Genomic DNA, 15,004 nt, shown 5'->3' on the forward strand with positions numbered 1-15,004 from the left:
GCCTTCCTTTCTGCTGTGTGCACAAAGGGATGGAGAGGGAGGTGAGAAGCTGTCTGAAAATTAACTGTGACATTATAGAATTCAAAGGAAATGAATTTTTCCTTTCAACTTCACTTATCTGTTACAGAGGTTTAAATGACTTCTTGTTATCCAGACTTTTAGCTCTTCTGTGATATAACAGAAGGAAGGAAAGAAATGTAAAAAAAAAAAGCAAAACAAAACAACAAACACTTTAGTTCCTTTAGGAAGAGCAGAGACTTAAAAATGAGATGCTGTATTTGTCATGCATTTCCACTAACTGGGTTGTAAATTAAACACCAAGGTGGCAGGTGAAATGAGAGTTGTCCTGTAAGCTTAATTTCCTTAAACGTTGCTTTTCAATTCAAAGGTAAGTATTGAAGCACTAAGCCTTGTGAGAGAAGGGAAATGCATTTATTTTCCAAATTGATAGATGCTGCTTAGTGAAAGTAGGAACCTGGTGGCCTCTAGTGGTATGTTCATGTGTTGTGCTGCCAAAATGTTTGTCTTCTGGATAATCTATGGAGAAAACTAAAGAGGCAACTGCATTTGTCACTTTTATACCATGCTTGTTCCCTGTGTCTGTCATCACACCACACTGAATGTGTGAGACACATGCCAGGCAGACTGTATTACGTATTTGTGCAAGGTTTTAGTGCATTTGAAAAGCTAACAACATGTATTCTTCCCAATTAGAGTGATATAAATTAGTCAATTAACTTCTCAGTGCTTAAATTGGGGGGTTGGACTCGATCTCTGGAGGTCCCTTCCAACCCCTACAATTCTGTGATTCTGTGAAATGCAGTGGTAGTTTATTGGTTACCTTATGGTAAATGTGGTATTATCAGCCATCCTGTTCAAAATAAATATCATTGGACTTCTCTTCCTTCTCATTGGAGTGGATTATGGTAATAAGTTGGTGGATTTTTCCTCAAGGAGAAATTATCTTGTCCTTGTAATATGTTATGGGTTGCCTTCTGTCACAGCATAAAACATTTTAACATGGAGGGCTGTATCTATCTATTTTCTAGACTTTTGCAAAATATAAATGAATGCTATTTTTATTTGATGCATTAAAAAAAATTGAGAACTTAAGTTTACTGTGAATTGAAAACTGGTATCGTGGATTTGTGAAGGAAAATTAGTAGTCATGAGGACTAAACAGCCCCCCTTATTGCTTCAGGTCAGAAGATTCCTCTGTACTGGGTTTTCAGAGTCCTGAAGTGCAGTAGAGCTGGCTACTTAAGAGAGGATGCTTTCAGAAAAGCCTCCTCCTTGTTTTTTTTACAGTGACAATAAATTTAGTCGTTCAGTGCTGCCACACTGAGTCGAGTAGTTGAGTACCTGTCTTACTGATGTGTGTGCTTAAATGGCACATGCAAGTGCCATTTAAGTGTCAGCTGACACTTCAGGATGTAGAGTTTACATTCCCGTTATAGGTTCCTATCTGTCCATCTTATTCTACCCCGTGGAGGTTTATGTTACCTGCCAGGCAGCACTAAGGATAAATTGTTCTGTATAATTTGGTGTAATTACGATGCTCTACAGGTTCCGCTCCCTGGATACATCGAGGCTTATCCAAGGCCCCGCTACCAACACAATTCTCCTTCACGACTGCCTCGCCAATACAGCCAATCAGCAAGCATGCATCCCAGCTTGGAACAAGCTCCTTTGCCCTCTGCCACAGCTTCTCAACAGAGCCTGACAGAAAACGACCCATCCGATGCTCCTCTCACCAACATTTCTACAGCTGCCTTAGTAAAGGCAATAAGAGAAGAAGTTGCTAAACTGGCCAAGAAGCAAACAGATATGTTTGAGTTCCAGGTTTAATGTCTTTTGTGCACAGCATTTGTATCTTGTAACTTGAAGCAGCCAAGAAAGTGACCTCTTTAATTCTCACTTACAAACCTGCAGTGAACTGTGCAAAGTGATGGCATTTTTCTCCATCTGAAAAGTCAACACTATGAAATGACTTAGAGTAGAGCAGCAGGACCCTGAAGATATGTATTCTCCTTGCCAGCTGAGGAAATGCTGCCAGGTAACTCTTTGAAATGGATAATATTGATCACATGCGAGTGTTTGTCACTTGGCGCTCATACTGTGACCCATCACCTCTAGAGATGCTGCTGTACGTGTCAGTGCCATGCAATGTTTCAGTTGCAGGCCCAAATACAGAGCTGCTGAAGAAAATGTCTTCTACATGTCAAAACCTTATTTCTTTGATTAAAGAAGAAAAAGGATGGAAAGTAGCAAGCTAAAGGCCATGGTAGGCATGGCAGCCACATTAATTTTTTGTTGTGGGACATTGTGCAAGGAATGTTGATTGAATTTATCTGCGTCACTGCAGCCTTTTCATTCTAGAGACTGTAACCAAACCAAAAGAATCTGAGATGAGTAAGTAATACTAATAAATGTCCTGTGAATAGCCCCAATTCTTTTCATCCTATTTACAGTATAAAGAAGTGAAAGAAGAGAAGACTGTGAGGAGACTAATGATATTTTGATAGTTAATGGTTACCTTGTCCATGAATGCCACTGATGAGTTATGGAGGAGATTTTTTCTATGTGAGAGAGCACAATCTGTGAAGAGCTAACAAAGGAAACTGGTGCTAGAAGTTTCCAGGAGAAATGAAAAAAGGTTATTTGTGTTTGCTCTATATTCAGGCTTTTCACTCTGAATGCATGTGAAGCTGGTAAACATGAGATCTTTGAGCAAGCCTTTCCAACTGGGAATAGTGAATACACCTGCTTGTACAAGACAACCTCTGTTTGACACAGTGCTTTTTTCTCTTTCTCAAATAATGCTATCTACTGAATTGCTACCTGAAGCCGCAGTTGATCAGTCTGGAACAGTGCTTACACATGTAGGAAGTTCTGAATGTAGAGGACCTGATTATTATATTAACATGTAAATAAGAATACGATTAAATGGATTTACAAAAACACTGGCGTGCTTTGAAACAAGAGGGCATTTCTGGAAATGATGCTGACTGTACATTGCTCAAGATAAAAATAACTAATAGTTAAACTACATTATTGTATGAATCCAATCCTGAAAGAAAATCAGACCAGTTGAATAGGACAGTAGTTTGTCTTTTGCAGTTGTACAGAATAGTTGGAGATGATGAACAATTGTTTTCAGTTCCTTTGGCCACTAGCTTCGGGAACTGAAGTTGTTGCAAAATACATTGTATTGGGCATGTCTGATGTCAACTGGAGTTAAAGGTAATGTCCTTCATTTCAGTAAGTTATTTAGTTATTCTCAACTGCCTACGTTATTTTGTTTGATCATTTCATTTTCTTGAATTTCTTTGGTCTTTACCAAGGTGAGAAAGAGAGCTTAGTTTAGCTTTTTGGCCATCAGTAAAATGAGAGGTATGAGACTAGAGCAGGGGAAAGAGAAGAAACTGATGAAGCACAAACTTTTAATACAGCACTATTTTTTCCCCCAAATGATTATATAATAAACCCTGTTAGAGATCATGATATATAGTTATCCTAGAATACACTGACATCTGCTCTGAGACCTCCGATGTATTGCAGAATCTTTAGGAATGCTAGCTGATCTTTAAACTATTGTGAAATTTCATTTTTATGATTTAAAAATCAAATATAAATAAAATGTATTTTTGTAATCTCAATGTATATACTTGCTGTATGGTTTATACAAGTGACTGGTCTGCAATAGTCGGAAGATTTCCATAAACCAAGTGCAAAAAAACCCCAAGAAAACAAAAAAAAATGGAAACAGATAAATAATTTTAATGATCAATATTAACATGCAGCATCTGGAATACACAAATACACATTTGGGTGACTTGGACACTGAGCAACCAAAGAAACTGGATCTTTTGTGTAAATACAAGTTTGCTAAAGACAGGCTACCATCTCATTTACCTGTCAGCTAATTAATACTGATCTAATCCGTGTAATACAAGATGTCCAAATGTCTTTTTGTGTTAATAGCTGCCTAAACATGTTGTGTTTAAAAGTAACTTAAAAATAAAGGGCCAAACTCAGCATGCTATAAAGTGGTGAGTTCTGTTTGGCTTCAGTGGGAACTCAGCTCTCTGAGAGCAAGGCTGAGCTTTTCTGTTAGCTTTTGTTCAAACGTGCAAATTTCACTAGAATCACCTGAGCGCTCCTGTGCTTATTTTTCATTTGCTGTAACAGAAGTGCAGACATAATTTAAGAGCAGCTTACAGTTATTTAAGCCTGAGCTGGTTCATAACCAGATTAAGCTGCCTTGGTAAGGGAAATCTGCGTTAAATTGTGTCAGCTGCTTTGGGCATCAGCTTTATTAACTTACATTTTGAGTGATTATTCTAGATAATCCAGTGAAATTTTGTATGTAGATAGGCCCTTCTATGCAATGGGAGTGAAATACCCTGTGAAATAAATTTCTGTGTCTTTGACTCGAGTTTTGCAGGGTTATCTTAAAGCTGCAAGTGTGGAAGCAGCAGCAGCCCTGCAGACTGGGAAAGCTCATGATGCCACGTATCCCCAAAAGAGTCAGAGGAGGTAGGATGTACCAGATCTGAACAGCATCTTTGGGACACTTAGCTCTGTTTGTAAATCTGTACCCATTCTTCGACTTCAGTGATTTAGTAATGCCATCAGAAAGTGTGTTAGTGTAAAGCCTAGCATCTATCTGCCATACTGAAACTGAAAAAGTTTGGAAATTGCATGCATGGTACAGGGTGTGAATGCCCATATGCAAACAAAATGAACAAAATAGAAAACCCTAACACCGGAAGAACCTCTTAAACAGCCTTCTATTCCCGTAAAGTTAAACCAAGTACTCTTCATACAACTGAGGAAGACCTGTTAGACTTCCGAAATTAATTTTGTTTGGTATTGTACTGATGATGTGCAGTCTACTGAATATCCCCTGAATCATCCCTCTGAAACCATTGTGGTGCACTTTATTCACAAAGGTGTTTTACATTCTTCGTTCATAATGGCTTTCTATCTTATTTGTAATATGTTTCTGTATTTTTTTGACGTACAAAGTAAGATTATACCAAGACAGTAAGGACATTCCTGTGTAAGAAAAACATGCTGTAATATTTATACTGTCCGAGCACAAAGCAATGATAAAGTGAAAATATAGTGTACAAATAATTTGTAAAATAATAAACATTTTGTATGGCTACAATTAGAGTACAGTTTTTCAATATTGATTTCCAAAAAGAAAGTATACCTGTTTAATGCTATGATCTCATCAGACTGTATTCCTGTCATGTTCACTTTTCTACTAAGTGCCCCAATTTTCTTTAAAATGTTGCCAAATGTTAAGGTGAAAATATTGTTTTCTGTGTACAGACATGTTGATGTTCAAACCAATAGTTGTATCCAGATTTGTAAATCATTACTAGAAACATCTGCAAGTAAAACGCACATAGAATTATTTCTCAGTAGGTGTGTAATGGCCACTCTTTGTAAGTGCATATTCTGTGTGTAGTGTTTTGTTGGCATGAGTAGAAGAGTCACTTTAAGGGGATAAGAGGGCATTCTTTGGCAGTCGTTTTTGAAGAAAAGTATACTTTTGTGAGGAGGTCAAACATACTGCAGAAATATGAACAACTTTTGTATCTGATAAGTATCTGATAATATTCTGTAGATAGAAGTGCATGTAAATCCTGTATAGAAATGGGGAAATTGTCATAAATGATCTTTATTTTTTATCCACACTGACTTTTAATAAGGGGAGGCATGGAAGAAAGTGAATGTGGGGAAGATTAAATGCAAAGCAGGTGGAGAAAGCAGCATTGAAGTCAGTAGTAGAACTGAAGTGAGGCCTCTGTCTCCTTTAAGGGGTGGTGCATAAAAACTAATTGCAATTTTTGTCACAATTCAAGATGTCTGTAAAGGATGAATTACTTTTGAACGTATATTTTTCAGGCCTGCGTTGTAAATATGACAGCTCAGTGCTTGCTTCTAGGAGTCTTCTAGGAGTTCTAGGAGGGAACTTAAGGGCAATGATATTTTTTGGAGCTGGCACAAGGAGTTGCTTCATTTAGCTGACCTTGCACATCCTGCCCGTGTGTGCGCAGCTCTGAGTATGGTGGAACAAGGTTACTGTAAATCATTGATGGTCTTGATCGTGTTTTTCATGTACATAAGCATATCTCAGTGGCTTTCCATTTCTCACTGACGTGCAATTGGATAAAAAGAACAAGCGTGAGACAGTATGAAGAACATTAACAGGTAATTAACAGTTCTAATAGCCTGTGAATGAGACCAAAGGCTTCTTCTGATGCTTGATAAGTCACACCTACTGGAAAATGATTCTTTAAAGCAGCTTTCCTTGGAAAGGTTTATTGCTTTCAGTGCTAATGAGCAATAAGTATGAATTAAAACTCATTCTATCACAAGAGAGTGTGTCAGTCATGGCTTCCACTCCTTTGCACAAGCCATGTGCTTATTCTGTGGAGCCCCACCTGAAAAAGTGGCAAAATTCACGACTGCTATCCAACTACTTGAAGTAAGCTCTCATAATGAAACACCAAGTTGTTGGTCATCTTACATAGATTTTAGTACACCATTCGGGCAGATGTTCAGACAGTGTGTTAGCATACTGAAAGTATCAGTCTTTTTTCTTTTATAAGGGCTTTGCAAAACAGGAAAGCTTGGTCTGCTGAGATAGGACAGCCCACTTGTCACAGTGGGTGCAGGGAAACAGCAGCCTTCTTCTCAGTATGCTATTAATGTGTCTCATGGATTAGTTATTTCCTCTCTCCCCTCAACTTCACTTCTGAAAGAATACAGACACACAGCTTTTTTGACTAAATAATGTGTAATTTTTAACATAAGTACATGGGGGTAGGTGCATCTGCCTAGTTCTCTGTGATGTCTCCATGTGCACTGCTGATCTACTGAGCATTTTATTTAAAACAGTGCCAGTTGGAAAAGCAACAAATCAGCTCGAGCTTCTCTGCTGTGTTATTTACAAGCATAGTGTAGATTTTGAAACAGGGCTATATGGATTCAGTATGTCAAATGATTACTTAAGCTTTCTGTGCTAGACTTTCTTTTCATGGGTTAATTCTTTGGGCAGTAACTCCAGGACTGTGTAAGATTTTATTTTTTGCTGATCAAAATACTTCATAGTTATTTTTTTTTTTTTCCATTTTAAAGGTGTAGGAATGCAAAATGAGGATGAACACTCATTGAGAATGCTTTTATGAACTGTTGCCATTGTCTTGTAAATAAATAATGCAAAAGTTTACTTGTGAAAATGATATTTATCTGGGTCAGCAAATGAACTGGGTACTGATTTGCTCTTTAGAAGGAAGTTTCAAGATGGCCAAGATGTAAAGGCGTGCCTGCAGTGTCTTCATTGAGAATAATTGTATTGAACACTGATTGTTATTTCATCAGAAGTATTGGTCGCATTCTGCGTGCTGTGTCAAAAATGTTTGGCAGTGCCCTGTGGATGGAAAGCAGTCAGAAAACTGCACACGTGGGGATTCCTGTTATCCAGGAAAATCTTGGTCAGGGCTGCATAAGACACATGGGAGTCGGGACAGAGATTTTGGTGGGGCTCTGAGGTGGATAAGAAATATGTTTTAAGTTGCTAGGTGGCCAAATGGCCAGCAGATGTATTGAGAATAATTACGAATACCCTGAAGAGATGTTTCGCTGATTTAATTCTTTTGCATTTGATAAAAAAAATAATTCTTTTAAGAAGTGCCTGAACTTTTGAATTTCCAAGCTTGATGGTATTAATTCTAATAACTTGAAAATGTATTGTAATCTGTAAATAGTGTTGTAACACTGCAAGTACACATACAAGGCAATAATGGGGTCCAAGAATTGTAAACAATAGAGAAAGTTAATTCCACTCAGCTTGATATTTATGGAGGAGGTGATTTTATTTTTCCAGAGTTTATCCTTCAGCTGTGGCACAGTGCATTTCTATGCTCTGTAAAGCAGTGTCTCAACATGGTGTAACACACTGGTGTTTAAGTCTATCCTGGCAAGGAGTACTGACTCTTTGCAGACTCCAGTGTAACCTGGAACGACAAAAGAATGCCTGCATATGTGATTAACTTCTTAAGCTACTAAAAGAGAAATGTGTGGATTCTTCACTCTGGATTCTTACAGCGATTTAGTGGCTTTTAGATCATGTTCACTAGTGCATACTTTGAGATGTGATGCAGCAGAATACAGCAGCCTATGCCAGGCATTTAGTAGCATCTAACATACAAGTGACTGTAGTGAGGGATAGATACTAAAACACCTGTTTCAGTAGTGAATGGACACCAAGTATTTAGGGACTGATAACTATGGGGGAGCAAAGACTCTGAAATTAACTGCTTGGAATCGATTTTATGTATTTTGTTAGCTTTTAATTTCTTTATATGTTAAGGCGGTAGAAAAATAGAAATGTTAAGAGTGTATTCTATTTCAGAATTATGAATGAGATACGAATGGAAGGAAAATTGAAGTTTGTTCTTTGCCTTTTCCTTTATCTACTGATTTCAACACTGCTAACAGTAAAACAAACAAACAACAACAACAAAAAACCACTTTACTCCAGATTAATTAATTTTAATATTACTCCCTATGGTGGGGAGGCCAACAAAGCTTTTGTATGGGTATTGAGTTCTTCAAATTGTACTCAAGGTCAAATTAGATAGAGAAAATGAAATGGAGCTCATCTTACTAAGGCATAGATGTTGGTTTAGGACTGAGCAATCCAGCAGTAAGAGCTCCTTGGAGGAGCCGTTCTGAGGAGTTCTTTGGGTCTAGTTAAGGCAGTGTGCACAGCACAGATATTCCTGCCCTATTTGACTCTCCATTTTTATTCAACAGCTTTTTTCTCTGCATCTGTGTATTTTGAATTTTGCTTTTGTGTTACTGTTCTCAGACAGCTGCACTCTTGTTGAGGTGCAGCAGGGGTGACGGAGGTATTGACTAACATACGTAATGACATTTTTAATTACCTGTGACGCTGCGTGGCTTTGTCCTGTTTACCACTGTGTGATGCTGACAGTGTCATTACGGTGACATGAATATTGGTAGTCTTCCATTGAAGTTACTGAAAAAACATTTGCTTCGAGGAGAGTGGGATTGATCCAATATTCTCACAGTGGTTCAACCATTTTAAGTATCTTGCAATTGTGCGAAGACAGAGTAGTAGCTGGTTATGGATAACTGGAAATAGGAACTTAGACTTCAGTTGTCATTTTCCCAGTTTTGGCTTGGTCCTGGGCAAAGCACGTAATCTGGCTGTGCCTCAGCATTGCTATCTTTAAAGCATGGTGAAGGTGCTGCCCCTCCTCACCTTGCTGGTGAGGGGCTCATCTAACTGATAAGGTTAGGAATGGTGGAACCCTGGAGTGGAAGCTGACACATCAGTATGAACCATTGTTTATTATTTCATGCAGCTTGGTAATTGGTCAGGACTGTAGGTTATCCAATCCTTTGGCAGCATTAAAATATAGGTGAATTTACAAGGGAATAAAAACCTCTTGATACTATTTCAGCATACTGTAGGAAGACTTTCTAACAACAGCTTCTACTTCTTTTTTTTTTTTTTTTTTACAGAGGTGCTATATCAAATACATAAATTGTCACTCCCCATGCAGCACATCTCACATTGATGACATGAACTTCTCTTGCGTCTTTGAGTTACAGAAAGGACCGGCTCTGCATTATTACAAGTATCCACGTTATCTTTGTTACTCACAGCTTGATTCAACTAAACTGTAATGGCTGCATCTGAGAATAACTAAAATATTTAAGTGTGTTTCAGCTGGACATGCTTATATTAGGTTGTTTCTAAAGTCAGTTAGAGTCAGTAGAAGTGAGAGTGATTTGGAAAGCCATGTCTAAAGACTAAACTGGAAAAGAAGAAAAATAATCACTTAATATTTTATATTATGCAATTGGAAAGGAGATCTCCAAGAGCTGGTTCCTTTTGCAATTACAAAAGTTGTCTGTACCTGAATTTGAATTTTACATATCACTAAGGAGGAGACAATTCAGATGTTCTGGGTCATTACCAACTGGCTTTGTTTGTACTCTTCAGTGTAGGGCGATTCCAGAAATGAAGTTTATCTCTGTGTAGCGTAGTTTTTTTTATGTTAGTTGCAATAGCTTAGTTGAAGTTGTACATGTTAATTCTTGGCAACTTTGCACACTAAATAAAAGATGTCTTAAAATCTATGTTGCTACTTAGTGATTCTTCCTGCTGTGTCCTCTTCTGTAGATCAGCTGCCTTTAAGCATGAGCACGCCTTTTGGTTGGACCAGCCAGACTTCTGGGCCTGTGTAGAGATACCATCAGTTGTGCTCTCAGGGGTGAACCTGGCAAAGGACAGGGAGGGAATTTAAAAATCTCCAGAGGGTAAAATAGTGAATTGCAGCAGTGGTGCTCCCTCTGAAGAGATGTATTTTCTGCCTTCCAGAAGTGAGCAGAAGAGTAATCTGCAAACACAGTGATTTTGAGGACATCTTGTAATCCTGTGTTTCCTTTGTAAATTTTTGTCCTTGCTTTCATTTCCTGTTTGTCGTCGTCTTTTTATTATTCAGTTTCTGTTGTTTTCGTAAGTATATATTCAGGCCTAAGTTTAATTTGCTATCAGCCTGAAGTGAAATGGGAAAAGAAAATACAGGTATGTGTGTTGGATGGTTTGTGTGATTTGTGGCGCAAGAAATTTGAGATAAAAAGTTCATTTTCTACAAGGAAGACATCTTCCCTTTCCTCTCCCTTGTTGTGGTTTCAGAATCAAAAAGAGGTAGGAAAGGATCTTCCCAACATAGAAGTAAGTGAAGATTCTAATATATATCACTGCTATGGTTCTGGACAGATGGCGTAGTTAGGATACTGTTATATATATATATCTAAGTTGTCACTGAGTGCTTAAATTGGCTCAAGGGGTTGTTCTGTGTTTTCTCAAGATAGACCAAAATCTCAGCCTATTTTGCAAATATATTTTAACTGACTTGTGTTGTTAATCATTCGATGTTTCCTTAGAAAGGCCAAATGCTCTGCTCATTGGCTGCTAGAAACTCTTCCTGATGAGCGCCTCCAATTAACTTACATTCATTATGTAGGTGTCAGTAACCCAAGCGATCCAGAGAGGCCGGAATTTCTAGAATTAAGTGCTGCTCTTGATGTCCCTGCCTTGTGTATGTTAGCATTGAATATTCAGGGCAGGCGATTCTGCCAGGCAGCATTCAGTACTGAAAACAGAGAAGTTATTTTATGACAGCTTAGTGCTTTTGATTTTCTCTGTAATCTGTCCCAGAAATAATTAAGGCAGCTTTGCTTCGAGATTAATTTACATTCTAATGATCCACTGTAATAATCCAGAGTCTCTATTTGGAGAATAGACACTATTCTATTCTACACTCTAAAATAAAGGAACAGCTTGAAACTTGATGGGCCCAACTGCTCGATGTAAAATACTTTATTTTAAAGCTGAAATGCATTCTTGCCTTCCAATGGCTTTCTATCTAATGTTTGCCATCATAAAGCAGCCAAGGTTTCCTAGTGAAAGACCTGAGAGCACGTGACTGTCATTGCAGCTGTAGGCACTGTGCTCTCGGCAAGATAACTGGTACTGCTCAGCCGTCAGGTTGGCTGAGAAGATGCTTTCTGAGAAGCTTTCTTTGTTAAGAGCTGGAAGTGAAATGGAGCAACCTACTTATGTTTTGAGACTTTTGCCCATGCATCCAAATTATAGCCAAATGTTTATTTCCTGCATGTAACAGGAAAAGACTTGAACTGTGTCAGAATCTAAATGTTAGGTTTAAACTTTCCTGAACAGTCTAAGATAACAGAAACAGTTGAAAAACAGATGATACATGCTTTGAGAATAAAAGGTGTGCAGTAAGAACACTAATATTCTAATATTTACTTTAATATTCAAATATTCTAATATTTAGTTTAAATATGATTATTTTTAAAAAGGAAACAATCAGTTTTGAGATGTGCTGATTTGAAAGAAAAAACAAACAGTGCCTACAGAGATGAGAGCAAATTAGTGGATGTAACGAGGTCAGGTGAAAACAGAAGAAAAAGGTAAAGTGCTCACAGCCAAGTGGCAATCACCGTATGCTTCATTACTTACAACTGGTTGTTTGCTCAGGGTATTTGTAGAACTTATTACTCTCTAAATTCGTGCACACAAATCCATTAAATATTTCCAGCTAAAGATACTGGCAGTGATTTAATTCCAGGCAGAAATGTTGTATAGAATTTCCTATTATTTTTCTCCAAGTTATTTTTTAAGAGCTGCTTTGTGAAGAGAAGGCCAAACTGGCCTTCCAGAGAAGACAGCCACCATCCTTTGATGACCTTGGGACCCTGAGAAGCTTTGATAAAGGACTTTGACCAAGGTACCCTGAGAACACACTGCTGGGGCTGAAGATGGCCAAGGTAAAGCTTTCTGCCTTGTTTTGGCATGTCAAACAAATGATTTTCCCTAGAGAGATGCCCCCAAGAAACTGAATGAGATTACATACTAACTGCTGTTTTTCCTCACATCATCCCCCAGTAGCTAAACATGGAGCATATTTTTACATAGTGGTCGTATGACAGAAACTGAACAACTGATGGACAAATACTTAATTTGTGTTCTGGGGGAAAATAGCTCAGATTAAGCCGAGTAAACCCGTGTGAATGGTGGCTGGTAGGGGTTGTATGAAAAGTGAAAGAACATTGAAAAGGTGAGGGGGTATAGTAGAAATCAATGGTAACATGGAATAGAAATCCGTTCAGCCCCTTGTAATAATTGTAGGAAACTTAGAGTGGTTTAGGAGTGAAATCATTCTGGACATTTCGGAAGGTAGAGATAGCTCCTCCCCTAACTAATGAGATTTAAAAGTTCTTCTATGCAAAATCGTTGAATACTCCCTCAGAAGTTAGTCCTTTTTGTCAGACCAAGTTTGTGTTCTGGTATTTAGTTCAATATAGATCTGGTTTCCATTGCAATCAACCACTGCAGTGTGTTTATATGGTTAGCCTCAAAACTCTCTGTGAGAGACTTATTTTCATCCTGTGATGGAGTTATAGAACAGCTAAGCCTAGATTTTCAAGGTATTGGTACCTATCTGGTTCTTCAGGCACCCACCTTTTATATATTTACTGACTCAGCCTCTCAGATCTGACTGGAAAGAGATAAATATCTGTGGTTGTGCTGTTTCTGTGAAATGTGAGAATTTCTCCACCCCGCAATTGTCAAACATAGGGAGCAGACCAACAAAAATGCTGAGAAAAGCTTGCCCTTGAGGTTGCCTGTGGGTCTTTGGAGGGTGTGATGTCCTGAGATGTAAAAAAAAAACACACCAAAAAAACAAAAAAACAGCCACAACAACAAAAACAGCCAAAAAACACACCAGCTGTCTTGTGGGCTCCACCTTTGTTAACTATGTGCTTACCAGACCCAAGCAATTAGGGTGAAAGCCATCAGCTAATTAGACCACTTGAGTAGTTAATTGCAGTGTTGCTGTCTAGAGTGAAACAAGTTACAAAACGCTGACTGGTGGGCAGAGATATTTAGTCAGAAGCACAGAGTTAATTAGGCTCTAAAGAACTAAGTCGCAATTAAAAGGTGCCAGGGTAGGTCTAAAGAATAGCTTGAAAACAGATGGAGGACAGAGAGAGTAAACCATGCATTTGTATTATAACTGGAGAAATTCTCTGTTAACTTCTCTGATTTAACTCTGTTAAATTCTCTTGTAAAGCTACAAGTGCACCTCAGGCTGTGGGCCCTTGAGGGCACCCGGAGGCACCCGGCCAAGCTCCTTAGACAGCTCCACTTTCTGTCCCAGTGGCCTGAGAGTCCCTGGCTCTGGCTCCCCTCAGCCTGGGCCATGTTGCAGCTATGCCTGTGGCAGAGCATCCAGGTCGTGCTGCAGACAGGCAGAGCAGTGCTCCAAGGATCCCTGCTCCATCCAGCGCAGCTTCAGGTGCAGTCCCTATTTGGAATGAAGACCCATGGATCTGCTAACTACTGCTTTGCTTCGTTAAAAAGCATGTTAATTAGCAGGTGAACTGTGAATTGCTGTACTGGTGGAGACCTCAGGAGGACGATGGCAATTGTGGAGGGTAAGATTCGATTTAAGATTTCCCAGCTTCTCTGATAAAGGTTATTATAGCATGGTGATTGACAAATGGAAGTTATGAACTGGAATTATTTATTTTTTAAACGTGAAGCCGCTGTAGTGTAGATCAAAATCTGTCTGGAAAGAGCAAGAGGAAAGAAACAAAAGCAGCAGTAGGAAATAAGATTTTGATATCAGATTGTGCTAAAATGCTTCTCAGCTGATCAACTTTAATACAATTTAAAGCATAGATTAAGATGGAATTATTTGCAAATAACAAATAGTAAAGCCTTTGAGATGGTCTCTCACAGCATCCTTCTGCGGAAACTGGCTGCCCGTGGCTGGACAGGTATACACTCCTTTGGGTAAGGAACTGGCTGGAGGGCCGTGCTCAACGGGTGGTGGTCAATGGAGTGAAGTCTAGCTGGAGACCTGTTACAAGTGGTGTCCCCCAGGGGTCGGTACTGGGGCCCATCCTGTTTAATATCTTCCTTGATGACTTAGATGAAGGGATTGAGTGTACCCTGAGTAAGTTTGCAGATGACACCAAGTTGGGAGGTGGTGTCGATCTGCCTGAGGGCAGGGAGGCCCTGCAGAGGGATCTAGATAAGCTGGATCGCTGGGCCGAGGTGAATGGGATGAGGTTCAACAAGGCCAAGTGTCGGGTCCTGCACTTTGGCCACAACAACCCCATGCAGCGTTACGGTCTTGGGGATGAGTGGCTGGATGAGTGTGAAGAGGAAAGGGACCTGGGGGTGTTGGTTGATGCTCGGCTGAACATGAGCCGACAGTGTGCCCAGGTGGCCAAGAGGGCCAACGGCATCCTGGCCTGCATTAGAAACAGTGTGGCCAGCAGGAGCAGGGAGGTGATCGTCCCCCTCTACTCAGCACTGGTGAGGCCGCACCTCGAGTACTGTGTTCAGTTT

The 15,004-nt window shown here is 39.3% G+C and overlaps 1 protein-coding gene across 8 annotated transcripts in view; it reads left to right on the forward strand.

Moving 5' to 3' along the window:
• KIAA1549L (KIAA1549 like) overlaps positions 1–15,004 on the forward strand; it is a 299,878-nt gene that overhangs the window by 96,756 nt on the left and 188,118 nt on the right. For 6 of the 8 annotated variants that reach the window (XM_052695632.1, XM_052695635.1, XM_052695636.1 and 3 more), the window contains one exon: positions 1,567–5,181. In XM_052695632.1, coding sequence (XP_052551592.1) covers positions 1,567–1,848 — 282 coding nt within the window. In that variant the 3' untranslated portion in view covers positions 1,849–5,181. Of the gene's footprint in view, positions 1–1,566; positions 5,182–9,573; positions 10,195–15,004 lie in introns of those variants that run through there. The other 2 variants (XR_008209514.1, XM_052695633.1) reach the window with 2 other exon arrangements.

Source organism: Tympanuchus pallidicinctus, unplaced genomic scaffold, assembly GCF_026119805.1.
Source record: "Tympanuchus pallidicinctus isolate F22 unplaced genomic scaffold, pur_lepc_1.0 scaffold3, whole genome shotgun sequence".
Classification (NCBI taxonomy): Eukaryota; Metazoa; Chordata; class Aves; order Galliformes; family Phasianidae; genus Tympanuchus; species Tympanuchus pallidicinctus.